This window comes from Protopterus annectens, chromosome 5.part1, assembly GCF_019279795.1.
Source record: "Protopterus annectens isolate FY-2018-M chromosome 5.part1, PAN1.0, whole genome shotgun sequence".
NCBI lineage: Eukaryota > Metazoa > Chordata > Ceratodontiformes > Protopteridae > Protopterus > Protopterus annectens.
This window is the reverse complement of record NC_056736.1, coordinates 705309973-705337036: the sequence shown is the minus strand read 5'-3', so window position 1 is coordinate 705337036 and position 27064 is coordinate 705309973. Positions and strand designations below refer to the sequence as shown.

General features: G+C 45.8%; 1 protein-coding gene across 9 annotated transcripts in view; it reads right to left on the bottom strand.

The window, feature by feature from the left end:
• Positions 1–27064, bottom strand: part of SUPT20H (SPT20 homolog, SAGA complex component) — a 991190-nt gene that overhangs the window by 716608 nt on the left and 247518 nt on the right. For all 9 annotated transcript variants that reach the window (XM_044073324.1, XM_044073326.1, XM_044073328.1 and 6 more), the window contains one exon: positions 18941–19044. In XM_044073324.1, coding sequence (XP_043929259.1) covers positions 18941–19044 — 104 coding nt within the window. The remainder of the gene's footprint in view (positions 1–18940; positions 19045–27064) is intronic.

The following is a 27064-nucleotide window of genomic DNA, read 5'->3' as shown; positions in this document are numbered from 1 at the left end:
GGGAGTGGTGCAACTGACCCAACTGATGGGTCAAAAGATCTGGCACTGGGTCCAGATGCCAAGGCTGCTCCAAGATGTAATAACGATGCAGGAACGGAAACCATATCTGTCGAGGCCAGTACGAAGCAATAAGGATCAAAGTGACTCTCAAGGCGGTATCTTTCTGAATTAATTGAGTGATCAGTGGAAAGGGGGGGGAGGCATACAGAAGTCCCCGGGGCCAATCGTGGATTAGAGCATCTCTGGTGGGTTGGCCGGGTAGAGGGAAGAGGGTGAAGAAATCGGGACACTTGCTGTTTTGGGGAGTTGCAAAAAAATCGCAGCAAGGTCGACCCCATCTCTGAAAGATTTCTTCCAGCACTGATTGTTTGAGAGACCACTCGTGTGGCATGAGTATGGCCCTGCTTAACTTGTCCGCTATCACGTTGGACTTCCCAGGGATGTGCGTTGCTGTCAGAAACCGCTGAGAAGAGATCGCCCACTGCCAAAGTCTGAGTGCCTCTCGACATAAAGGATAGGACTTGGTTCCGCCCTGTTTGTTGATGTACCACACCACAGACATATTGTCCGTCTGAACTGCAACAGTCCCGGTGGGAAGTGAGTCCTGAAGGGCCTGCAACGCTAAAAGTACTGCTCTCATCTCCAAGACATTTATGTGCAAGTGGCATTCAAAAGGTTGCCACGTGCCCCGGACCATCCTGCCCTGATAATGCCCCCCCCACCCGATCAGGGAGGCGTCCGTCGTCACCGTGGCGACCGGGGGGGGGAAGGAACTAGGGATCTGCCCTGAAGAATTTGAGGTGAGAACATCCACCAAGAAAGATGATTCTTGCACGATTGGGTCAGCAAAATGCTGTGAGACATTGGGAGCTGTTGGAAGGACCATTGAGAAAACGGCATCCACTGAAGGATCCGCATGTGAAAACGGGCTAGGGGAAGAAGTGTAATGGCAGCCGCCATGAGACCTAATACCTTCAAGACAACCCTGGCTTGGATTTTGTTGCACTGAAGAAGAATGTGAACATGTCTGCGGATATCTGATACCCTTTGCTCTGTTAGCTTTGCGGAAAGATGAATTGTGTCTAAGGTGGCGCCTATGAAGGTAATAGACTGACAAAGCGACAAGACAAATTTTTCGAAATTTATGGAGATGCCTAGAGTTTTGCAAGTATGAATGGTGCAGTCTCTGGAAAGGAGAAGTTGACGCCTGGTGGTGGCGGTAAGGAGCCAGTCATCTAGATATGGAAACACCTGGAATCCTTGTCGTCTCAGGTGAGCTGTGACCACTGCCATGCATTTGGTGAACACTCGGGGGGCTATAGTGAGACCAAAGGGCAGCTCTCTGAACTGGTAATGACTGACTCCCAGCCGGAAGCGGAGGAACCTCCTGGAGCGTCTGTGCATCTTGATATGATAGTACGCATCCTGAAGGTCTATTGAGCACATCCAATTATCCTGACCCAAGAAGGGTAGAATGGACTGTAGCGTGACCATCCGGAATTTCGTTTTTCTTATGGACTTGTTTAGTCTGCTGAGATCCAATATTGGTCTCCAGTCCCCTGTCTTTTTTGGTACCAAAAAGAATTTGGAGTAGATTCTGGATCCTTGCTGGTCTGCCAGGACTGGCTGGATAGCTCTTTTTGACAGCAGCTTTGATATTTCTAGCGCTGCCCATTCCCTTAGACTGGGGAGAATGTCTGGAGGGGGCCCTTTTGGTTGACATGGGGTGTGGACAAAGGGAATTTTGTAACCCTCGGATATAATCGACCATGCCCATTTGTCTTGAGTGAGAGAAAGCCAGGCTTCTGGGTACAGTGATAATCTTCCCCCGACTGCCTCCGAAGGCGGACAACTGGGCAGCTCCTCAGGGATGCTGAAAGGGTTTGTCAGAAAGAGTCTCTCTGCTACCCTGATTTTGCGGACCCCCTCTGCCTCTAGGGCGGCGTCTATTGTTGTTCCCCCCTCTGCCTCTAGAGGGGAACTGACTTTGTGCGTCAGGCGAGACTCCCTGTGGTTTCCGGAACCACATCTTTCCCCCCTTCTGACCCTTGGGATATGGTCTGGAAGGGGTGGAAAAAAGTACACTTTTGTACCTACCATAAATGTAGATGTTCGAGTGCTCATACAGCTGCAGTCATCACACTAGGGTTATCCTACCGCCAGGCGGGTCCTCGGTAGGCCGAATTCCAAAGTCTGGGTCTGGCGTCGGTTGTCGTTGCTTCTTCCCTGACGTCAGAGCGGCAGGGGTATAAAAGAGGCAGCCGACGCCATTTTCTTCAGTTTTTCTTGCCCCAGATGTCAGGTGCCCCCAGAAAGGAAGGCAAAACATGATGTTATGCAAACATACATAAGTAAATAAATCAAAACAGTAGTTGCAAGCAAATACACCATAAAGAAATACCCCAAATAGGTTGTATGTTAAAGGTGTTTGTCATAAGCCCTGTCCTAAGAGGGGATGGAGGGAGGGTAACCTGGATTGCAGCTGTATGAGCACTCGAACATCTACATTTATGGTAGGTACAAAAAGGACAGTTTTGTACCTACCATAAATGTAGATGTTCGAGGATCCACATTGCTGCAGTCCTAACTATTGGGTAGTCCGCTGTCCAGTCGGCCCGAATACCAAAGTATATGGCTGACGTCGGTCAGGGCGCATTAGACTGACGTCAGTACGTCAGGGTACTAATGCGCATGACCGACGTCATATCCTCAGTCTTTTCTTGCCCCAGATGTCAGAAGACCCTAAAAAGACAAGGCCCAATATACCAGCACCAAAAATATGTACAATATATACAAAATTATCAGCATATAACCTCACCTACACAACCACCCCTAAACACAGAGGGGAAGGAGGGAGGGTAAATTGGACTGCAGCAATGTGGATCCTCGAACATCTACATTTATGGTAGGTACAAAACTGTACTATGTTCTTCATTCCACATTGCTGCAGTCCTAACTATTGGGTAGAATCCCAAAGCAGAGGTAAGGGAGGCTGGCAAATCATAAAGAAGCAGGAGCTGACAACATGCCTTGCAAAATAGCTGTGGCAAAACCAGCCCTAGACTTAGAGTAGAGAAGAAGGTGATAATGCTTAGAGAAAGTATGCACTGAACTCCAAGTAGCTGCCTCCAAAATATCCTTAGTTGCCACCCCCCCTTAGAAATGCTGTTGAAGTGGCAGTAGCCCTAGTGGAATGAGGCCTAATCCCAGCTGGAATCTCCTTGCCATGATGGGAATAACAAAATGCAATGCAAAACCCAATCCACCTAGAAATAGTTTGTTTTGACACAGGCTTGCCCTGCGAACTCAAAGCAAAAGAAACAAACAACTGCTGAGACTGCCTAAAATCCTTAGTCCTGCTTAAATAATAACGCAATTGCCTGTGTACATCTAAAGTGTGCAAAAACTTTTCCCCTTTATTTTGGGGGTCTGCATAAAAAGTAGGCAAATGAATAGTTTGGTTTAAAGCCACACTAGAAACCACCTTAGGCATAAAGGAAGGATTAGTACGTAATGATACCCTATCCTTATGGAAAATCAAAAGGGCTCTACTGCCATAAGGGCCTGCAACTCAGACACCCTTCTTGCAGAAGTAATAGCCAACAGAAAAGCAGTCTTCCATGACAAGTATTTCAATTCAGCAGTAGCCGCAGGCTCAAAAGGTTGTAGAGTAAGTTTTTCCAACACAAAATTGAGATCCCAAGCAGGAGTAGGAGCTCTACGTGGGGTCTTATATTCTTTGCCCCTCTAAGAAACTGCTTGAACAAAGGATGCGAAAACAATGGTGGGTCACAATCATAGTGAGCTGAAATTGCTGCAGCATGAATCTTAATGGAAGAGAAGGACAAACCTTTGTCCAATAACTCAGTAAGATATTGAAGAGCCACACTCAAATTAGGCTCAGAAATCTCCAAATTCTTTGCTGTACTCCAAAATAAAAATCTCTTCCATTTTTCTGCGTACACTTTCCTTGTACTAGGTCTTCTAGCTTCCATAATCACATTTAAAACTTGTTGAGGAAGTTGAGACCTGCTGTGTTTCAACACAGAATATGCCAGGCTGTTAGATGAAGAGAGTGAAGCTTGACATTGAGCAGATGACCGTCCTTCTGAGATAACAGATGTGGAATCAAAGGTAAAGGCCATGGAGGCTTCCTTACCAGACTCCTTAGTAGTGGGTACCAGTGTTGCCGAGGCCAATCTGGAGCTATTAAAATCATCCTTGGCTTGTCTTGTCTGACCTTTAAGAGCACCTTTGGAAGAAGAGGCAGAGGTGGAAAGGCATACACATGAAGATTTTTCCAACTGAAAGAAAGAGCATCCACTTTCCAAGCTGTGTGATGAAACCCCTTTGTGCAAAACTTTGGCAGCTGGTGGTTTAGTGGAGAAGCGAACAGATCTATGTCTGGAGTTCCCCATGACACTGTCAATTTCTGAAATACATGAAGATCCAGTTTCCACTCGTGGGGATCCATGATTTGTCTGCTTAACACATCTGCTAAGGAGTTCTGTGCTCCGGCAGAAACCTTGCCTGAAGAGTTAGTTGCAAGCTGAGCGCAGTCTCCCATAAAATCATTGCTTGCCTGCATAGAGGATAAGAATGTGTTCCCCTTGTTTGTTGATGTACCACATGACAGTTGTGTTGTCTGTTAGAATCAACACCTGCCCTGGAAGAAGTAACTCCTTGAAAGCCATTAATGCAAACTGGACTGCTAACATCTCCTTCATGTTGATATGTAGATGCTGTAGTCTGGCAGGCCACTTGTCTTGTATCCACTTTCCATTTAGATGAGCTCCCCAAGCAATGTCCGAGGCATCTGTCGTTAAAATCTGACTCGCCTCTGGCCGGGTCACAGAGAGTCCCTTGTTTAGGTGACATTCCTGAGCCCACCACAAAAATTCTTTTGAAGGCAAGGTATTATTTGAATGACAGTGTCCAAATCCTGGCAGTGCTGTGTCCATACATTTTTGAGATACCATTGCAGCTTCCTCATATGCAGTTTGGCATTGGGAAGCACCAGAATACAAGATGCCATGAACCCTAATGCTTGAAGGACTGTCCTTGCAGTCAGCACGGACTGATGAGATAGTTGATGGAAGTAAAGGGATAGACTCTTTTGTTTGTCCGGGGTTAAAAAGGCCATCTGGGCTGCTGTATTCAGTCTCACACCCAGAAAGCACATGTCTTGAGAGGGTACTAGACTGGACTTTATTCCGTTCACAGAATACCCTAGGCATCTTAGCACTGCTATAACATATTCCAGATGCTGTAGAAGGTCTTCCTTTTCTTGAGCCAGAATCAGGCAGTCGTCCAAGTAAGGATAGATTTGAATTCCTTTTAGCCTGAAGTAAGCTATCACTGGAGCCAGAACCTTTGTGAATACTCTGGGCGCAGTAGATAAGCCAAAGGGCAATGCAGAGAACTGATAATGAGAATTTCCAGCTCGAAAACGCAGATACTTCCTGCAACCTAGTCTTATAGGCACATGAAGGTAAGCTTCCTTGAGATCTAAAGTTACCATCCAGTGATCTTTGCCCAGCAGAGGTAAAAGCTGTTGTAACGTCAACATCTTGAACTTGGGAATGTCCAGATAAGTGTTGAGGATAGATAAATCCAAAATTGGTCTCCACGTGTTCCCCTTCTTTGGTACTAGGAACAGGCGAGAATAAAATCCTAGGCCCCTTTCTGATACAGGGACTGGCTGAATGGCCCCTATTTGGAGTAACAGAGAAATTTGCTTGTGAGCCTCTTTCCTTTGTGGAGGAGGAACGTCTGGCATGCCTTTGAAAGGGGCAATGTATGGAAATAAAACCTGTAACCGTGGTGAATGATATCCAACACCCATCTGTCTTGAGTAATTAAATCCCAATTTTCTTTGAAAAGAGACAGTCTTCCTCCCAAAGGAGCTGCCAGACGAGAATCTACTGGCAGCTGAAAAGGCAGGTCATTGGGTCTGTTTACGAAAGGACTGACCCCTGCCCTCACCAGAAGTCTGAGCAGGTGAACTCCCTGTTCTAGGCCTAAAAGAACCTTGAGCTCTGCCCCTACCACGCCTAGACCTACCCCTAGACTGGGAATCATAAGCAGGATATGTCCATCCCTTAGTAGGCCAATTTCTACTAAACTTGGTGGCTGCACCTGCAAAAATCTTTAACAGTTTGCATAGACTTAGCTTTGTCCTCCATTTTCTTTAAAACTGCTTCCACAGGCGAACCAAACAACACATCAGACTGTAAAGGAGCATCCAAAATCCTTGTCTTAACATGCTCAGCTAAATTCTGATCCCTCAACCAGGCATGCCTGCGAAGAACAGAACTAGTGGCAGCCACCCTCGAGGAGGCCTGTACAGCATCAAAACCACATTGCAAAGAATGCTTACCCACTTGTTCAGACACATGAACTAAATCCAGCAACTCTTTACACTCAATACCTTCCGCCAAAGCATCCACCTTAGATTTCAATTGTGAAAGGAGATAATTTTGATATTTTAGCATGTGAAACTGACAATTCAACGCCCTCATGGCTAAAGTGGAAGAAGTATACACTTTCTTTCCCCATCTATCCAAAGCCCTTGCCTCTATCAGTGGGAACAGGGTTTTTAACAACAGAGGCCTTAACACCTTTAGGACCCTGAGAAACAGTTTCCGGGTCTGCCCTAGGACTCTTAAAAAGATACTTATGAGCTTCAGGCACCCTATAGTACCTATCAGGTTTAACAGGAGCAGGAGGCAAAGAATCAGGGTTCAGGGAAGCTTCTGCAAAAACATCTTCCACCACATTCAACACAGGAGGTATAGCTAAGGGCCTATGCTGGGGTAAAAACAAGAATTCCCTAAGCCTTTTCCTGGAATCAGAGTAATCTTGGCCTTCCCATTTAAAGTGCTCCCTCATGGAATGCAGAGTCTCTGAAAATGAGAAATCCTCAGGAGGAGAAGCTGTAGGAGTGGAATCATCCACATCAGAATCAGAATAAGGGGGATACTCCTGCAAGTCTTCCGCAGAAGACTCAGAAGCCTCTGAACACTGTTCAAAACTCTCAAACTCAGGTTCCACCCTAGGCCTCTTATCAGGAGGGGGCATAGAACCTCTAATCATAGTAAGCAATACAACTGCCATTTTAAGCATATATTTCTTAGGCACAGAACCTGAAGTGCTAGGAGAAGCCCCCACTGAAGCTAAACTTGGCCTACCTCTCAAAGAAGTTTTGGAAACAGAAGGAGAGGCTCTAACTACCTTGGGAAGAGAGGGAAGAACAGTTACCTGAGAAGCCCCCTCAGCCTGGCCTACCTCCTGAGAAGGCACATCCTGTAACAGTAAAGTCTCTGCCTGAGACTCCAAAGAAACTCCTGGCAAAACCTCTGGCTCCACTGAGCCTTCTAAAGAACCGACGTCCGGGACTGCGGTTCATCAACCCTAGGCTTCGCTGTTTTGTCCTTGCGCTTTTGACGAAGCGGGCCGGAGCATCCGGCGGCATTTTATAATTGCAACGCTTCCCAAACACTAACCTGGCACAGTCTAACCTTCTCTTAATAGTGCGTTTGTTAAATCTAGCACAAGAGCGGCATCCAACAACGTCGTGCTCAGGCCCTAAACAAGGTATACACAAGGTATGGTAATCCCTATGAGGTATCTGTTTCCCACAAGAAATACAGTTATTCACTTTTTCTGACATCCGGTTAAATACTGAGGCAAGAAAAACCAAAATGTTCCCCAACGGGGTACTTAGCCAACTTTGATTCGGTCTGAAACTCCGACTTCAGAAAATTTCAGAACGCCAACCTGCACTCGCAAAACTGCTTCTGCATCGGACCATGCGGCAAAAAAGACTGAGGATATGACGTCGGTCATGCGCATTAGTACCCTGACGTACTGACGTCAGTCTAATGCGCCCTGACCGACGTCAGCCATATACTTTGGTATTCGGGCCGACTGGACAGCGGACTACCCAATAGTTAGAACTGCAGCAATGTGGAATGAAGAACATCTGTACTATGTTCATCGTGCATACAGCTGCAGTCATCACACTTGGGTAGAATCCCAAAGCTAAGCAAGGGTAGCAGGTACTAAGTGGAATTAGGAGGGGCTAAAATGCCCTGCAGGACTGCTGTGGCAAAGCCCGCTCTAGATTTTGAGTATAGTGGAAGGTGGTAGTGCTTAGAGAAAGTGTGCACTGAACTCCAAGTAGCTGCTTCCAAAATGTCCTTGGTAGGGACCCCCCTGAGGAAAGCTGCAGAGGTAGCTGTAGCCCTGGTGCAGTGTGATCTGATGTATACAGGCACTGATTTTCCATGAAATGAATAACAAAAGCGTATGCAGTGGGCTATCCATTTTGAAATAATCTGTTTGGAAATAGTCTTTCCTTGAGCACCTGTAGCATAGGACACAAAGAGCTGCTCAGATTTCCTGAATGACTTTGTTCTGTCCAAGTAATAACGAAGTTGCCTGTGAATGTCCAAGGAATGTAGAAACTTCTCCCCTTTGTTCTGTGGATTTGGATAAAAGGTAGGTAAATGAATAGTCTGATTCAAAGCTACACTGCATACTACCTTTGGCATGAAGGTAGGGTTGGGTTCGTAAGGAAACCCTGTCCTGATGGAAAATGATGAATGGTTGCACAGCCATGAGGGCCTGAAGCTCCGAAACCCTGCGTGCTGAGGTAATAGCCAGAAGGAAGGCTGTTTTCCACGACAAGAATTGTAGCTCTGCTGAAGAAGCCGGCTCAAAAGGAGGCAGGGTCAGCTTTTCCAATACGAAGTTGAGGTCCCAAGCTGGGACTGGTTGTTTCCGTGGGGGTTTTATATTTTTTGCCCCTCTGAGGAACTGCCTTATTAGAGGGTGTGAGAATAAAGGAGGATCCGTATTGTATTGTGCTGAAATGGCTGAAGCGTGGATCTTGATGGAGGAGAAGGAAAGGCCACTGTTTAACATCTCAGCTAGGTACTGTAAAATTTGAGGTATATTTATTACCCAAGGATTCTGGCCCTTTGCTTGATTCCAGGAACAAAAACGTTTCCATTTGGCGGAGTAGGTTTTTCTAGTAGAGGGTCTCCTGGCCTCTAAGATGACATCCTGCACCTCTTTGGAGAGGAGAGTCTGTTGGGAGATTAAGGTATTCTCCATGCAGCTAGATTTAATGTTTTGAGCTGGCTGTGAAGGGTTTTGTAGTTGTGCTGGGACAACAGAAGAGGAACTTGAGGTAGGATCCATGGTGGTGAGTGTGACAGGCTCTTTAGGAGAGGATATCAGTGCTGTTGTGGCCAGTCTGGAGCAATGAGAATCATTTGTGGCCTCTCTGCTCTGGTTTTTAACAGAACCTTGGTCAGTAGAGGTAGAGGCGGGAAGGCATAGACTGTCAATGTTGTCCAATTGAAAGAGAGTGCGTCCACTTTCCAGGCCTTTGGATGATAGGTCCTTGAGCAGAATTTCTCCAACTGGTAATTTCTGTGGGTAGCAAATAGATCTATGTCTGGCTGTCCCCATGCCTGTGTTATCTGTGAGAAAACTTGAGAATGTAACTTCCATTCGTGAGGGTCTGTCATATTTCTGCTTAAGTTGTCTGCCAGTGTGTTTTCCTTCCCTGGCAGGAATTGTGCCTGTAGTTGAATTTGTAATTCCAGTGCTGTGTTCCACAAGGTCATAGCTTGCCTGCACAGGGGGTATGAATGAGTTTCCCCCTGTTTGTTTATGTACCACATGACTGTGGTGTTGTCTGTCCTTATTAATAGCTGGCCTGGATGCAGTAGGTCTTTGAAGGTCATAAAAGCATTTTGCACGGCTAGCATCTCCTTTAGGTTGATGTGTAGGTGCTTCTCTTTTTGGGACCATATTCCCTGAATGCACTGATCTGCCATGTGTGCTCCCCAGGCGTAGTCTGAGGCGTCTGTTGTGATGATTTGAGTTGCTTGTGGTAAACAGAAAGGGAGACCTGCGTTTCTTTGGCATGCTTGAGCCCACCACAAAAATTCCTTTTGAAGGCATGGAATGAGTGGTATAACTGTTTCCAAGCTGTGGCTGTGTTGAGACCATAAGTTTTTTAGGTACCATTGTAGTTTCCTCATATGCAGCTTTGCACATGGTATTAGGAGGATGCAAGATGCCATGAACCCCACAGCCTGCAGGACTTTCCTTGCAGTTAGTCTGGTTAGAGTTGCCATTTTGTTGAAGTATTGAGACAGTTGCCCTTGCTTGTCTGGCGTGAGGTAGGCCATCTGGGTTGTTGTATTTAAGCTGGCACCCAGGAAAATTATCTGTTGAGAAGGTATTAGTTTTGATTTCTTTTTGTTCACTGTGTAACCCAGGTAGTTTAACAGTTTTATTACAAACGCCAGATGCTGCAATATAATGTCCTTGCTGTCCGCTTGGATCAGGCAGTCGTCCAGATATGGATAGATTTGTATTCCTTGTTGTCTGCAGAAGGCAATTACTGATGCCAGGCATTTCGTAAACACTCTGGGCGCAGTAGATAAGCCAAAGGGCAATGCAGAGAATTGATAATGGGTTGAACCTGCAAGAAATCTGAGGCATCTTCTGCAATCTTGTCTGATAGGGACATGCAGATATGCCTCCTTGAGGTCCAACGTTACCAGCCAAGACTCCTTGCCCAGCATGGGAAGAAGCTGCTGTAATGTGAGCATCTTGAATTTTGGTACCTCTAGATATGTGTTTAGAATAGATAGGTCTAAGATGGGTCTCCAATCTTTGTCCTTCCTTGGTACCAGAAATAGTCTTGAATAAAAACCTTGACCTTGTTCTTTTGCAGGTACCTCTTGAATTGCTTTCATATCCATGAGAGCGGAAATTTGTCTTTGTGCCTCTGCCCATTGATTTTGTGGCAGGTTTGGCATGCCTCTCATTTTTGGAAGGGTGTGAAAGTGAAACCTGTAGCCTCTGTCTATAATATCCAGAATCCATTTGTCTTTTGTAACAATGTGCCAGTTTTTTGAAAATAAGGCCAGTTTTCTGCCCAAAGGTGCTGCTATTATAGCTTTGTTTGGCAGGCATAGGGGAAAGTCATTGTGTCTGTTTTCTAAATGACTGTGGTCTATCTTCTCCACCTCTTGGGGTTGGTGCTTGCCACTGTCTAGTTCTGTAAGATCCTTGAGGTTGTCCTCTACCCCTTGGGCGTCTGTATCTGCCCCTTTGGGGTCTGTCCGTGGCTGGAAAGGACCAATTTTTTGAAGGCCAGTTTCTGCTGAAGCGTGGAGGCTGCACCTGCAAGAAATCTTTAACTGTTTGCATAGATTTTGCTTTTTCCTCCATTTTCTTTAGTATCTCCTCAGCTTTAACACCGAACAATACATCTTTTTGAAGTGGTGCATCTAATAACTTAGCTTTGACATGATCTGGTAAGGTTTGCTCTTTGAGCCAAGCATGTCTACGTATGACAGACCCCGTGACAGCTGCTCTACATGAGGCCTCTAAAGCATCAAAACCACACTGCAAGGTAGGTTTCCCCACTTGCTCTGCTCCATGCAACAAATCCTGTAACTCTTTCAAATCTGGTTGTTCTGTTTGTGGCATTTTGCTTTTCAGCTGAGATAGCAAGAACTGTTGGTACTTTAACCTATGGAATTAACAGTTTAATGCCCTCAAAGTGGCTGATGTATACACCTTTTTCCCCCACCTTTCTAAAGCTCTGGAATCTCTCTCTGAAGGTAAAGGGTTTTTAGCAGTAGAGGCCTTAATGCCCTTGGGACCCTGTGAAATTGTTTCTGGGTCAGCAGTATGGCTTTTATAAAGGAACTGGTGAGAATCAGGAACCCGGTAATATCTGTCTGGTTTAACAGGGGCTGGAGTAAAGAGTCTGGATTAAGACTGGCTTCTGCGTACACATCATCCAAAATATCAAGAACAGGAGGGATAGCTAGGGGCCTATGCTGGGGAAGCAGTAGAAATTCCCTGAGCCTTTTCTTGGAATCTGAGTAATCTTGGCCTTCCCAGTGGAAGTGCTCTCTCAATGTATGCAGGGTTTCCCCAAAAGAGTAGTCCTCAGGGGGGGAGACCGAGGGAATAGACTCCTCAGCATCAGAGTCTTCAAAAGGGGAATAGGCGTAATCCTGGTCCTCAGAATGGTCTGAGGTAATAGAAGCCTGGTTTGAGGAAGGGTAGTCTTCCTCCAACCTGGGTCTTTTGTCTAAGGGGGGGTTGAGAACCCCTGATGAGTGTTATCAAATCCTCAGCCATTTTAAGCATCTGTTTTTTAGGCATGGGGCCTTGACAGGAGGTTTGAGGACCCTGTTTTTTAGTTTTCATTGCAGCTTTAGATTTAGAGAAGGATTTAATAGAGAAAGTGGTAGGCCTGAAAACGCCTTCAGAAATGGCAGGCCTCGCTAAATTTTCGGTTTCTCCGCCAAGACTGGCGTCGGTATCTGCAGTGGGAATGGAGACTGAAGAGCCTGCGACCTTGGGTACTGAAGTCACCGGTAGAATAGTTTCTTCGGTAGTCAGGGGCTGCGTAAGCGCCTTGCTGAGAACCGGAGAACCGGTAGTCGGCCTAAGCGTGGTCTCAGTACTCGGTGCAGGCCTCGGATGTCGGTCCTTATCCTTGCGTCTTTTGCTTAAAACTGGTGTCTGTGTATCCGACGACATGGTATAATTAAATTTTTTGCCAAAATAATGAAGGGGGAACTCCGCCCGGCGCTTAATAGTGCGCTTGTTAAACCTAGCACAAAAACGTCAGGCCGAGACGTCGTGGTCTGGCCCTAAGCAAGGTATACAGTAAGAGTGAAAATCCTTATGCGGTATTTGCTTCCCACAAGAAATGCAATTATTAACTTTGTCTGACATCGGTCTGAGGCAAGAAAAGTTTCCCCAACGGGGTACTTAGCTTTAAAGAAGACTTCGGCTGAAACACTTTCGTAAATCTCAGGAGCTGGCCGACCGGCACTTGCGAACTGCTTCTGCTTCGGGCACCGCGCGGCAAGAAAGACTGAAGAAAATGGCGTCGGCTGCCTCTTTTATACCCCTGCCACTCTGACATCAGGGAAGAAGCGACGACAACCGACGCCGGACCCAGACTTTGGAATTCGGCCGACCGAGGACCCGCCCGGTGGCAGGATAACCCTAGTGTGATGACTGCAGCTGTATGCACGATGAACATCAGACTCCCACGGCAGAGAGAGTCTTGCCTTCCTGCTCGCACCTGGTCAAAGTATCCTTCACCTGAGGTCCAAACAAAGCTGAACCGAAAAAAAGGGGGAATTGTTGAAGGACGCCTTGAAAGGGTCTGCAAAGTTGCAAAGCCGCATCCAGGCGGGACGTCGTAAAGCTACGCCTGTACCTGCGGCCCTACTCGCCCCATCCGCCGCATAGGAGATAAGCCGCATGGAGGAGCTGACGATCGAATTCAGGGTTGCCAACTGGGAGTTCATTTTGTCTCGAAACCCCTCAGCTGTTGGATCCTGTATAGCATCACCCATTTCTGTGAGCAAGTCTCTCTGAAGATGGGTGAAGTGGCACAAGTAGTTCAGCGACCGCATAGCAAAGGTCGCTGAGGAAAACATCCACTTACCATACCTATCCATAGTCCTAGATTCCTTATTAGGAGGATGGACAGGTACTGAAGGATCAGCTAATTCCTTCTTAGTGGCTGCAGCCACCACCATGGCATCAACGGGGACGCCCTTAGATAAGAATTGTTTTTCCATAGGAGCTGTGATGAATTTAGACGGCCTCCGGGGGGTAGGTTCCACCGTATCAGGGGCTGTCCACACCTTCCTTGCCACCACTTCCATGAGGGGGTCGAAGGGAGGAGACACCCAGGAAGTGGAAGGGTGAGAACCAAACGCCTCAAGGTAAACCGACTCGTCCTCGGAAGGGTTGAGGGTGGACCAGTTCCCCCTCTGTTTAAGGATTTCAAGGATGTCAGAAAAGGAGACATCTTCAGAGGGGGACCGTGGGGACCCTTCTGACTCATCCAAGTCGGTATCCGACGTGATAGACTCAGGGGAGTCAATATGCTTCCTCTTGCATTTTTTCTTCCGAGGGGGTTCCCCTGCCGGATCAGGGGAAGCCTCGGAAGAGGAGGATATTCCCAATGGGAAAACCTGAGGCGTTGGGTCTCTACGGTCTGGAACGAGAGGGTGGGTAGAGACCACCGCAGGCACTGTAGAGGGAGGAGCTGAGGGAGCCGACCGTGGGGCAGACACAGGTTCTAGCATGCTCCTCATGACCTCAAAGGCACCCCGATCAGGCAGGGCCGAAGATCCCTGCTCCGAAGAGACGGGGACTCCTCCCGGCACCGAGAGGGATGGCTCTGAGGCCGAACTCACCAGCGCCGAAGCTCCGAGAGGGAGAACGGGGTCGGACAAGGGTCCGATGCCACTCGCCCCTTTGGAGCCGACGAGGGAAGCCCGGTGCCCAGATCCCACCAAAGAGGAGATCGGAGCCGACGCCGGAGCCGAAAGGTGGGGAATCGGCTCCGACGTACCGACAGTCACGGCTCCCACAAGCTCCGGCTCCAAACTCAAGGGAGTCGGAGGAGGAACCGAAGATGGGATGGGAAGAGCCACTGACTGTTGAGTAGGGCTATGCAGCATTTGGGCCAGTGACTGAGACTTTAGAAGTCTACTAACCACCCTCTCTAAGTCATGGTCGGACAGCCTGGAGGACCGAGAGGAATGGGACCTGTGGCTCCGCTCCGACAGAAGTGGGGATCCCGGAGCCGAGTGAATGGAGCCAAGGGATGGGGACCTTGACCTCTTTCTAGTAGATGGCTCCGATACCACTATCGGAGCCATTTGAGTCCTGGAACCCTCGGCTCCGGCCGGAGCAGAGGTAACAGATTGAGTCTTGGAAACATCGGCTCCAGCCGGAGCCGATGTCGAAGCAGTTTTAGTGCCTCCGTTCAAAGGCTCTGAAGCTGGAGCAGACGGTCTGGAAGGCTTCAAAGGCTTTCTCGACGAAGACTGGGTCGCGGAGCCTTCAGGCTTTAACAAGCCTCTAAGTATTAATTTGTTCCTGCGCTCCTGCAGGACTCTTGGACTGAATGCATGGCAGACAGAACAAGAGTCCTGCAGGTGCAGATGTCCCAGGCAATATACACAAGAAGTGTGGCCGTCTGTCAGAGACATTTTCTGACAGCACGAGTCACACTTCTTGAAGCCTGAGACCTTGGTGTCTTTAGACATCTTAGAATCAAAGTACAAAACACAGATGCACACATAGATACACCCCTTAGCAAAAAACTAAGTCAATCACACAGACACAAGAAAACACTGACTGACTAAGGGAAAATAAGGGTTGGGCCCAAAGGCCTAACAAATTAACAGGACAAAAGAGGGAATAAAACGGGATAAAAGGGACCCGGATTAAGCTAAGAGGGATAGTAACGTAGGGGACAACAACTACACTATTTGAAGAAAAACTAAGGGGTTTTTAGAGAAATTTACTAAGTAAATTAAACTAACCTGCAGAGCCAGTAGAAAAAAGCACCTCGCAGCTGAAGCGGCAAACGAGATCTGAGTAGTTACCGCCTAGCATTGTGGGATATAAGGGAGCCTCGAGCCGGTAAAAATAGCTCTCGAGCTTTAGTATTGGCCGAGTTGGAGCCGAGGATCGGCTCCGAACCCATCCAGCAAGAATGAAGGCGAGATTGACAACTTAACATCATATGTTATATATTTTATCATTACTGCTTTACAACTGTATTTACAATTTTGATATTACATACATATATGTATATATACACAAATATTTAAATATTTTTATACTTCATGTTAGACCACTTTAAAAGTTGATGGATGTTTTTAGTTCTGTGATTGTTTTTGGGTGTATTTATTGTGAATAATTGCTTTATGGAGTAGTTCTGAAGAAGTCCCTCACAGGAAGAAAGTTTTTAACTACTTGGTTTAATAAAAGCTGTTTTTTTGAAGTCTTCTTTGTTTGGGTTCTTGGTGCAAGTAGTTTTCATGTTCCAGTTTGTTTTGTTAACTGGAAAAACATACAAGATACGACCATAAGACATAATAGTGGCAAGGTCATGCAACACAATATATAGTCTGGATACAGGGAAGAACAGTACAGCCAAGCCAGTTCTATTAAGGCAAAATATAGCACATATAAGGCAATACATAAAATTGGGGGAGGTGAGGGATAAAGAAAAAATATAGCAACAGAGACAGAGGATTATAAAAAGCTAAGGAGTTTAAGAGACTGCAGTCGACGATAAAAAGTACAAATGTGGGCATACATCTGAACTTACAGGAAGAGCAGTATACAAAGGGTATGGCAGGGAGGAGGGAGAACAAAAAAGAGCGAGTCTGAGGTTAGAGAGAGTGTACACAGGACAAAGAGATTAGAAAACAGTAAAAATGGAAAACTAGAGAGGAGGAGGTTAGGAAGTTGGAAGCAAAAGCAGTATAAGGAGGAGAAAGGGAAATAAGAAAGACAGGGTTAATAATTCATCCTGGATTGGAGTAGGAGCATATCCATGATTTACAAGTGTTCTTTCAATATGTACGTGAAAGAAGATAGGTTAGGGACAGTAATAGTTAAAGGTAGGGAGTTCCAAACTTTTGCAACAGAGTGAGAGTCAGGCGTTTGGCCAGAGGATTTGGTGGGTTTAAATATGGTGAGAAACTGTTCATGATTTGAGAGTTCTATTTGGGATGCAAAGATTGAGTAATTAAATAAGACTGGATAAGCTGAGGGTTTATAGATGATATGTGCAATTATAAGCTGCAGACACTAAAGATATTTGGGGAGTTCAAGCCATATAAGGGAGTGTAATATTTTAGAGTGATGAGTGAAGAGTGAAGGGATATGCACTAGTGGCGAAATTGGTGATTTTGTTACAACAGCTTTCAAGCTTAGTTTTTAGGGAAGACTGTAAACTGGCCAAAATTGGGGCCCCATAGAGTAGAGATAGTAAAAGTAGGACTTGGCTAGAGTAACTCTGGTAGGTGTATTCAGGAAGTGTTTGTTCCTGTATAGCATGGTAAGTTTCTGAAAGGTTTCTTGATGCTACTTTGGATGTGGAGGTAAAACTTAAGATTCTCACTGATCATTACTTATAGTAGTTTGGCATGGGGGCCATTTCAATTTTAGTGTTGTTTATGGACAATCTTGAATAGTGCTCTACAGAGGAGTGTGGTTTTGTTAGGGTTGAGTAAGAGTTAAGCTTTCATAAGCCAGGTTTCAGTGGAGGTAAATGCTTGTTAGGTTATCTGCCGTAAGTATGTTAGGGTGATTGAAGAGCAGAGTATAATGGAGTCATCTGCATACTGAACAAGTGTGCCTTAACAAGAGGATACGCAAGTTGTTGAAAATGTGAAAGAGTAAAGGACCAAGGATGTATCCTTGAGGTACACCTGTTGAATTAAGAAGGAATGTGAGAGGGTAGCTTGCTATTTTCTGACTGCTGTCTGTTAGGTAGCTAGAGAACCACTGAAGTGGGGGAGATGACAGACTAATAATGGAAAGTCAATTGAGAAGTTCAGAGTAAGAGACCCTATCACAAGCTTCTGACATGTCAAGAAATACTGCAAATACAAGCTTGCCAGATCCTCTTGCATTGTTGACAGTACCCATGAAATATAATAAGGCAGTAGATGTACTGTGGACTGCCTAGAAGCAATGCTGGGTATTGGTGAGGAGTTTATTTTGTAAGAGATGCTGCAGAAGTTGTAGCTGAATGCATTTTTCTAAGACTTTGGAGAGGTGGTAAACATATGTACCATTACCTTTAGACCAATCACAGCTAAAGCAGCAGCGGATTCATGGAGTGGCACAGCACCAGGAGGAGCAGCACTTTGGGCACAGTGATTCCTCTCCTGCACAGAGACGCAGATCTGCAGCAAATGTACGCCCTGATCACTAGGTCACCAGAGACAAAGGATCATCAGCTGGTAAAGGCTCTCAGAAATGCTGATCTACATGCTACCTTGGCAGCCATCAAACAACTCATTCCCTGTCTGGTGTACACCCCTTCCTAGAGTGCCATGTCCCATACTCTGTGTATGGTCTCACTTCCCCAAATCATTTGCCTACCTTCTGTATGTATGTATCCATCCCCTGTTACCTCAACACTGTGTGCAAAACCACCCCTGTTTCTATATTATTTCATGTTTGTTTGCCCACCTCCCTGTAAACTATCCAACATACTCCTTCAATATCCAATTATTCCTTGCACACCTTATCCTCATTCCTTCCCTCTCTACATATACAAAAAGGGGACCCTACTGCCACAAAAAATAAAATGTATTTCACCTTTCCACGCACGTTTTACTCTACTGCACGTTACTCTTGTGCAATGCTTTCTGCTATAGGTCTCTACCAAATATATTCAACTCTGCTTTCCTCTCTATTTTTTGATAAAAGTTATCATATGACTTCATCCAACCCAGAATGACTACCTGTACAGTGCACTCCCAAAGCTGTGGATCAAGACATGTTGTGGAGTTTAACATTCCACACTATGTTACAATAGTCTGAATACACTGATAACCCACAATTTAGATTTCTGTTCAAAGCTTCATATAATTTGATGCAGTGCAAGTTCAGTCCTAGGTACGCTACAAAGGAGTACACGTACTTCATAAGTAATCATTGCTCTGACCTTTTGTTCACCATGAAAGCTGCACAACTTCTCACATTTGCTCCACTGTAGCACTGCTAATCAGAATATCAGAGATGAGCAGGGAGTGATGACTGTTCAGATGTGCTACTGGGTCCATGTACTAATAATTAATATAACTTGGGCTGCACTGTGTCACTTTATTGCACAAGCATTGCACAGCTGTGCAGTGAATGTCTATGAAGCCCCCACAAGTCAAGACTGCTTTGAAAAATGCACCATCTTACGCTAGATGAGTCACAGCCCTTTACTTTCAGTTCGCAGTAACTGATCATTTACACATGCACAATTTCTACACAGACTCTTACACATCCAATGAGGCAGAATTTAGTTTTTGTGCTTCATACCACCTTAAATATCACTTACCTGAGACTTATCCAAGAGATCCACAAGAACGGGAGGCAACTCCTCTGCATCCAAATATTCCAGCAATTCTTCTTCCTCGTACGGTAATCGAATGGTTTCAGAATCTGTACACAAGTAATATATACTCATTTGAATTTCTGGTGTCAGATGCAAGCATTCTTTTATACGTATGCAAAAACTGTTCAGTACTCTGCCATGCAAAAGCTACACCTGCATAACCACAAACTGGCTGAAAAAAAAACAAAGCACTGTGAACACAAGTCATGTAGGAATCACTTATTTTAAATTGATAGGACTCCTTCTCCTCCAAAATGTCCTTCAAGCAGTGCATCAGACCCCTCCCCCCCGTCACACCACACAGCACTACCCAACAATGTCTCTGCAATTCCCACAAAGCCAAGCAGTCCTTTGTGAGCTTCCTAAAGTAGGGACTTCTCAATAAGGAGACTATGGACTTTGTGTTCGCCATAACTTCCCTTTAGAATGCGGTCAAAGAAGCTGTCGGTAGGTATCTTGTGCAGGCTAGGGAAGTCTGCTCACTGGGGAAAGAGGAATGGACTACATTGTTGCATGAACATGGATGATGCCAAAAGCAGCACCTGTTCCTAATTTTCTTGTTTTCCTCCCTTTCCTAGACACTATATGAACAAAAGACACCCAAGAACACTCTCACCCAAATTATGGAACATCCACACACACACACACACACACACACACACACACACACACACACACACACACACACACACACACACACACACACACACACACACACACACACACACGCTTCAACTCTGGAGATCAGGATGTGAAGCAGGTCTAAAGTCATTCCACAAACTGGATGGTACTGCACCTCTTCAGCATGGATACCTATCTCAGGACCACTGGTTCCACGGTCAAGACCACAGGGTCTAATGCAGCAGCCAACCTGACTCACGACGTTTCCCCATACCAGAGACTTTAAATCTGCCAAAAATTAAGATAAAAGAGAAGGCAGACTACATACAAGAAAGAAGAAAGAACCCACACAGCAAACCACCACTGAAAATGAAAGCAGGAATACTTTAGGAACACACTCTCCATGATCTGCTATGCTATATTTGTGAGCAAGAACCACACTCTTCAAACATACACTGTTGGGCTACATCTATAGGACTGCCGATAAGTAGGCTTGACAGATTCTGTTTTCAGTTTATACAGAGTGCTCATACTAGAGTGCTGAATGAAAGCATGAACAAAACTACAAACAGAAAAGCAGTCAATCCCATTTATCCAAATCGTTTGAGGAAAAAAAAGAAGTTATGTCTTACCATAACGTTCCATCTGAGTTGTTGATCTTCTTCCAGTCATCACTGATGGGTTTGGTTCCTAGCCCTCGGAACTGAGTCGGCCTTATGCCAAGCTTGTGTGCACCAAAACCTCTCGAGCTAAGCTGTACCCACAATGCCCTTCACTCAGTTACCTCAGATCGAGTTTACATGCAACATATAAAAGAACCAGAAAGACACAGAAGATCCGCCAGGAGCCTTTGGTGGGGGGTTGGTGGGAGGGTGTAATGACTGGAAGAAGATCAACAACTCAGATGGAACATTATGGTAAGACATAACTTCTTTATCTGAAGTTGTTAATCTTCCTATTCATCACTGATGGGACAGAATCCCAAGCTACTTGGAGAACCTGGGTGGCCCTTATGGAAGAACATTCCTGAGAACCATTGAACCAAAGTCCGCTCTTCCCCTGGAGATCAGATCCAATTTGTAATGCTTGATAAAGGTATGGGGTTTAGCCCTAATAGCAGCGGCACAGATGTCATCCATGGAGGCCCTAGAGTGGAAGGCAACCAATGCTGTATTAGCTCTAGTTGAGTGAGCTTTGATTTGACCAGGCTTAGATTCATTCGTAAGCGAATATGAAAAGCTAATGCAATCTCTGAGCCATTTTGACAAGGTAACTTTCGATACTGCACCTCCCATTCTAGGGCCCGCAAAGGAAATGAAAAGTTGGTCCAACTTGCGAAAGGACTTAGTTCTGTCCAGGTAGAAACGTAATTGTCTATGAACATCCAACGAATGTAGGCAGTATTCTCCCTTGTTTGAATAATTTGGAAAGAATACAGGGAGCTCAATGGATTGATTAATAGAAAAGTTGGAAACCATCTTGGGAAGAAAGGATGGATTAGTACGAAGTGATACTCTGTCCTTATGGGAGATCAGATAAGGGCTCTTGATACATAAGGTTTACAACTCAGATATTCGTCTGGTTGAAGTGACTGCCACCAGAAATAAGGATTTCTATGACAGGAATTTTAGATCACATGTTGCCGCAGGCTCAAAAGGGAGTAGAGAGAGACTGGAGAAAGTACAGTTTTGTACCTACCATAAATGTAGATGTTCGAGTGCTAATACAGCTGCAGTAATCACAGATGGGTTTTCTGCCGTCAGGCGGGTCCTCGGTCGGCCGAATTCCAAAGTCTAGGTCCGGCGTCGGTTGTTGTCGCTTTCTTTCCTGACGTCAGTGAGGCAGGGGTATATAAGACACAGCCGACGCCATTTTCTTCAGTCTTTCTTGCCCCAGATGTCAGCTGCCCCCAGAAGGAAGGCAATACATAAATTACATTTATATATACATGCAATGCAATATAATCAAAAATCAGTAGTTGCAAGCAAATATACCATAGAAGGATAACCCAATCAGGTTGTATGAAGAGGGGTTAGGCCCTAGGCCTTTACCAAGAGGGGAAGGAGGGAGTGAAAACTGTCCTGCAGCTGTATTAGCACTTGAACATCTACATTTATGGTAGGTACAAAACTGTACTATGTTCATCGTGCATACAGCTGCAGTAATCACAGATGGGTAGAATCCCAAAGCTACGCACAGGGTGGTAGGCACTAGGTGGAACTGGGATGAGCCAGAATGCCCTGCAACACAGCAGTGGCAAAGCCTGCTCTAGTTTTGGAATATAAAGGCAGGTGGTAGTGTTTTGTGAAGGTATGCACAGAACTCCAAGTGGCTGCCTCCAAAATATCTTTGGTAGGAACTCCTCTGAGGAAGGCTGTAGAGGTAGCTGTGGCCCTGGTGGAGTGGGATCTGATGCCTGTAGGGACAGATTTTCCATGATAGGAGTAACAAAACCGTATGCAGTGGCCTACCCATTTTGAAATTGTCTGTTTGGTAACTGGCTTCCCTTGAGCTCCTACAGCATACGACACAAAAAGTTGTTCTGATTTCCTGAAGGGCTTTGTTCTGTCCAAATAATAACGTAGCTGTCTATGGATGTCTAAGGAGTGTAGCAGCCTTTCCCCTTTGTTTTGAGGATTGGGGTAAAAGGTAGGTAAGTGTATGGCTTGATTTAAAGCTACCCTGGATACCACTTTAGGCATAAATGACGGGTTGGTTCAAGGAAACCCTGTCCTGATGGAAGATGAGAAAGGGCTGCACAGCCATGAGGGCTTGTAGTTCGAAACCCTACGAGCTGAGGTAATGGCCAGAAGGAAAGCTGTTTTCCAGGACAAATATTGCAAATCTGTTGAGGCAGCTGGTTCAAAGGGAGGCAATGTTAATTTTTCTAGAATATAATTAGGATCCCAGGCTGGTATTGGTTGTTTCCTTGGTGGTCTTATATTCTTAGCCCCTCTGAGGAACTGTCTTAAGAGTGGGTGAGAGAATAAGGGTGGATCCGTGTTGAATTCTGCAGAAATGGCCGAGGCATGGATTTTTATGGAGGAAAATGAAAGTCCACTGTTCAGCAGCTCAGCTAGATACTGTAATACCCAAGGCAAATTCAGTTTTCTAGGGTCCTGGCCTTTTTTCTCATTCCAAGAGCAAAACCGTTTCCATTTTGCGGAGTAAGCCTTTCTAGTAGATGGCCTTCTGGCCTCCAAAATGACATCCTGCACCTCTTTGGGGAGTAGGGTCTGTTGTGGTGTTAAGGAATTTTCCATGCAGTGAGACTGAGTGTTTTCAGCTGACTGTGAAGAGTTTTGTAGCTGTGCTGAGTCAGCAGAAGAGGCATTAGAGGTAGGGACCAGGGAGGAGTATGTGTTAGGCTCCTCAGGATTGGGTACCAGTGTTGCCTTGGCCAGTCTGGAGCAATCAGAATCATCTTCGGTCTGTCTGCTCTTGCTTTCAAGAGCACTTTGGGCAGAAGAGGCAGAGGTGGGAAAGCGTAAACTGTCCATGCTGTCCAACTGCGTCCACTCACCAGGCCTTTGGATGAAAGGTCCTTGAACAAAACTTTTCCAATTGATGATTCCTGTGGGAGGCGAAGAGATCTATGTCTGGCCTCCCCAATGCTTGGATTATCTTTGTAAACACTTGAGGATGCAACTTCCATTCGTGTGGATCTGTCATATTTCTGCTTAGATTGTCTGCCAGCGTGTTTTCCAAACCTGGCAAGTACTGTGCCTGAAGTTTGATTTGCCATTCCAGAGCCAAGTTCCAAAGTGTCATGGCTAGTCTGCACAGGGGGTATGAATGTGTTCCTCCTTGTTTGTTTATGTACCACATTACTGTGGTGTTGTCTGTTCTTATCAATAATTGTCCTGGATGCAGGAGGTCCTTGAAAGCTGTAATTGCATTTATCACTGCTAGCATTTCTTTTTGATTGATGTGAAGGTGCTTTTCCTTTTGGGACCATTTGCCCTGAATGCACCTGTCTGTCATGTGCGCCCCCCCAGGCGTAATCTGAGGCGTCTGTTGTGATGACTTGATTTGCTTGAGGCTTGCAGAATGGGAGACCTGTGTTTGTTTGACATGCTTGGGCCCACCATAGAAATTCCTTTTGCAAACATGGAATTATTGGTATTATTGTTTCCAAACTGTGGCTGTGTTGAAACCATAGGTTTTTTAGGTACCAATGAAGTTTCCTCATATGCAACTTTGCACATGGGATTAAAAGAATGCAAGATGCCATGAAGCCCAGAACCTGCAGGATTTTCCTTGCAGTAAGCCTGGTACAATTTGCTAGTATTTTGAAGTACTGAGTTAGTTGCCCCTGTTTTTCTGGCGTAAGATAGGCCATCTGGGTGTTTGTGTCCAAGTTGGCACCCAGGAAAGTTATTTTCTGAGATGGTGTTAGCCTGGATTTCTCTTTGTTGATTGTGTATCCCAGAGAATGCAGTAACCGTGTTAATTAAGCCAGATGTTCCAGAAGTATGTGCTTGCTGTCCGCTTGGATCAGGCAGTCGTCCAAATAAGGGTAAATTTGAATCCCTTGAAGTCTGCAGTAGGCAATTACTGATGCCAGGCATTTCGTGAATACTCTGGGCGCAATAGATAAGCCAAAGGGCAATGCAGAGAATTGATAGTGGATTGAACCTGCAAGAAATCTGAGGTATCTTCTGCAGCTTTGTCTGATTGGGGGCATGCAGGTATGCCTCCTTGAGGTCCAATGTTACCAGCCAAAACTCCTTGCCCAGCATGGGAAGAAGCTGCTGTAATGTGAGCATCTTGAATTTTGGTGCAGTAAGAATGTGTTTAGGATGGATAAGTCCAAAATGGGTCTCCAGTCGGTTCCTTTCCTTGGTACCAGAAATAGCCTGGAATAAAAACCTTGACCTTGTTCGTGAGTAGGTACCTCTTGAATAGCTTTCATGTCTATGAGCCTTGAAATTTGTAGTTGTGCCTCTGCCCTTTGATTGTGTGGCAGGTTTGGCATGCCTCTCATTTTTGGAAGAGTGTGAAAATGAAATCTGTAGCCTCTGTTTATAACGTCCAGGATCCATTTGTCTGTTGTGACAATATGCCAATTTCTTGTAAATAATGCCAGCTTTCCTCCCAAGGGTGCTGCCAGCTGAGACTTGCTTGGCATGGAAAGGAGGAAGTCATTGGGTTTGTTTCCTGTATTGTTGTGCACCGTCTTCGCCACCTCTTGGTGCTGGAGTTTGCCATTGCCTGCCTCTATATGATCCTTGTGATTGTCCTCTGCCCCTTGTGCGCCTGTATCTACCTCTTTGGGGCTTGTCCGTGGCTGGAAAGGACCAGTTTTTAGAAGGCCAATTTCTGCTAAAACGTGGTGGTTGAACCTGTAGAAAAGCTTCAACAGTTTGCATAGATTTGGCTTTTTCTTCCATTTTCCGTAATATCTCCTCAGCATTAGTACCAAATAGCACATCCTTTTGTAAAGGAGCATCTAGAAGTTTAGCTTTCACATGATCAGGCAAGATTTGTTCCCTAAGCCAGGCATGTCTACGAATGACTGATCCTGTAACAGCAGCTCTACTTGAGGCCTCTAGGGCATCATAACCACATTGTAAGGTGTGTTTACCCACTTGTTCTGCACTATGCATCATATCCTGCAACTCCTTCAAATCTGATTGTTCAGGTTGAGACATTTTATTTCTTAATTGTGATAACAGAAACTGCTGATATTTAAGCATATGAAACTGACAATTTAAGGCCCTCATGGCTAGGGTGGCCGAGGTATATACCTTTTTTCCCCACCTTTCTAAGGATCTTGACTCTCTTTCGGAAGGTAGTGGATTCTTAGCAGTAGAGGCCTTCATTCCCTTGGGGCCTTGAGAAATGGTTTCAGGGTCAGCATTATGGCTTTTGTAAAGAAATTGGTGAGAGTTAGGAACTCTGTAGTACCTATCAGGCTTGACTGGGGCAGGAGGCAGGGAATCCGGATTAAGGCAAGCCTCCGAATAAACATCAAGTATGTCTAAGACAGGAGGTATCGCCAGAGGTCTGTGTTGAGGTAACAAAAGAAATTCCCCAAGTCTTTTCTTGGAATCAGAAAAGTCTTGGCCTTCCCAATGGAAGTGTTCCCTCAAGGTGTGCAAGGTTTCCCCAAAAGAAAAATCCTCAGGAGGAGATACAGAAGGAATGGACTGCTCTGCATCAGAATCTTCAAAAGGGGAGTAAGAGTCCTCTACATCAGAATGTTCTGAAAAAATGGAGCCCTGATCAGAAGAGGGAGAATCTTCCTCCACTCTGGGTCTCTTGTTTGGAGGGGGTTGGGAACCCCTGATAAGAGTAATTAAATTCGCAGCCATTTTAAGCATCTGCTTTTTAGCCATGGGGCCTGGAGATGGGCCCTGTGCAACAGGCCTCTTGGGATGCCTGGCTGATTTGGACTTAGTAAAGGCCTTAATGGAAAAGGAAGATGAGGGTCTAAAGACACCATGGGTGGAAGTGGACCTGTCCACATTAGGAGGCTCAACGCTCACAGTGGCTTCGGTGGTTGTAGTCTGGGTATGGGCCGAGGTACCTGCGGTCTCGGTTACAGAAGACACCGCCAAAGAAGTGTCGTCGGTAGTCAGGGACTGCATAGGCATCTCGCTGAGAACCGGACCACGTGTAGCTGGTTTTGGCGTGGTGTCGGTGGGGACCGCGGACCTCGCGTGTCGGTCCTTGTCCTTGCGTTTTTTGGACAAAACTGTAGTCGGAGTCTCCGACGACATTTTATAATCAAAGGCTTTACCAAAAAAGTGTTGGGCGAACTCCGCCCGACGCTTAATAGTGCGTTTATTGAAAGTAGCGCAAAAGCGACAGCCCGAGACGTCATGGTCTGGGCCTAAACAAGGTATGCAGAGGGAATGGAAATCCTTATGCAGTATTTGCTTCCCACAAGAAATACAATTGTTAACTTTTTCTGACATCGGTCTGAGGCAAGAAAAGTTTCCCCAACGGGGTACTTAGCTTTAATGAAGACTTCGGTTCCAATTTTTCGTAAATTCAGGAGCTGGCCGACCGGCACTTGTGAACTGCTTCTGCTTCGGGTACCGCGCGGCAAAAAAGACTGAAGAAAATGGCGTCGGCTGTGTCTTATATATCCCTGCCTCACTGACGTCAGGAAAGAAAGCGACAACAACCGACGCCGGACCTAGACTTTGGAATTCGGCCGACCGAGGACCCGCCTGACGGCAGAAAACCCATCTGTGATTACTGCAGCTGTATGCACGATGAACATCCCAGGAGAGATTCCATGCTTCCACCGGCTGCCTGATGGGTGGTCTGCTGTGGAATATTCCCTTGAGGAAGGTCTTGCAAAGTTGGGTGGAAATAAGTGGAACTCCATCTGACCCATTATGGAAGCTGGAAACAGCTGCTAAATGGACTCGAATGGTGGAAGCTGATGCACCATTATCGAACAGCTCCGCAAGATAATGAAGAATAGTAGCT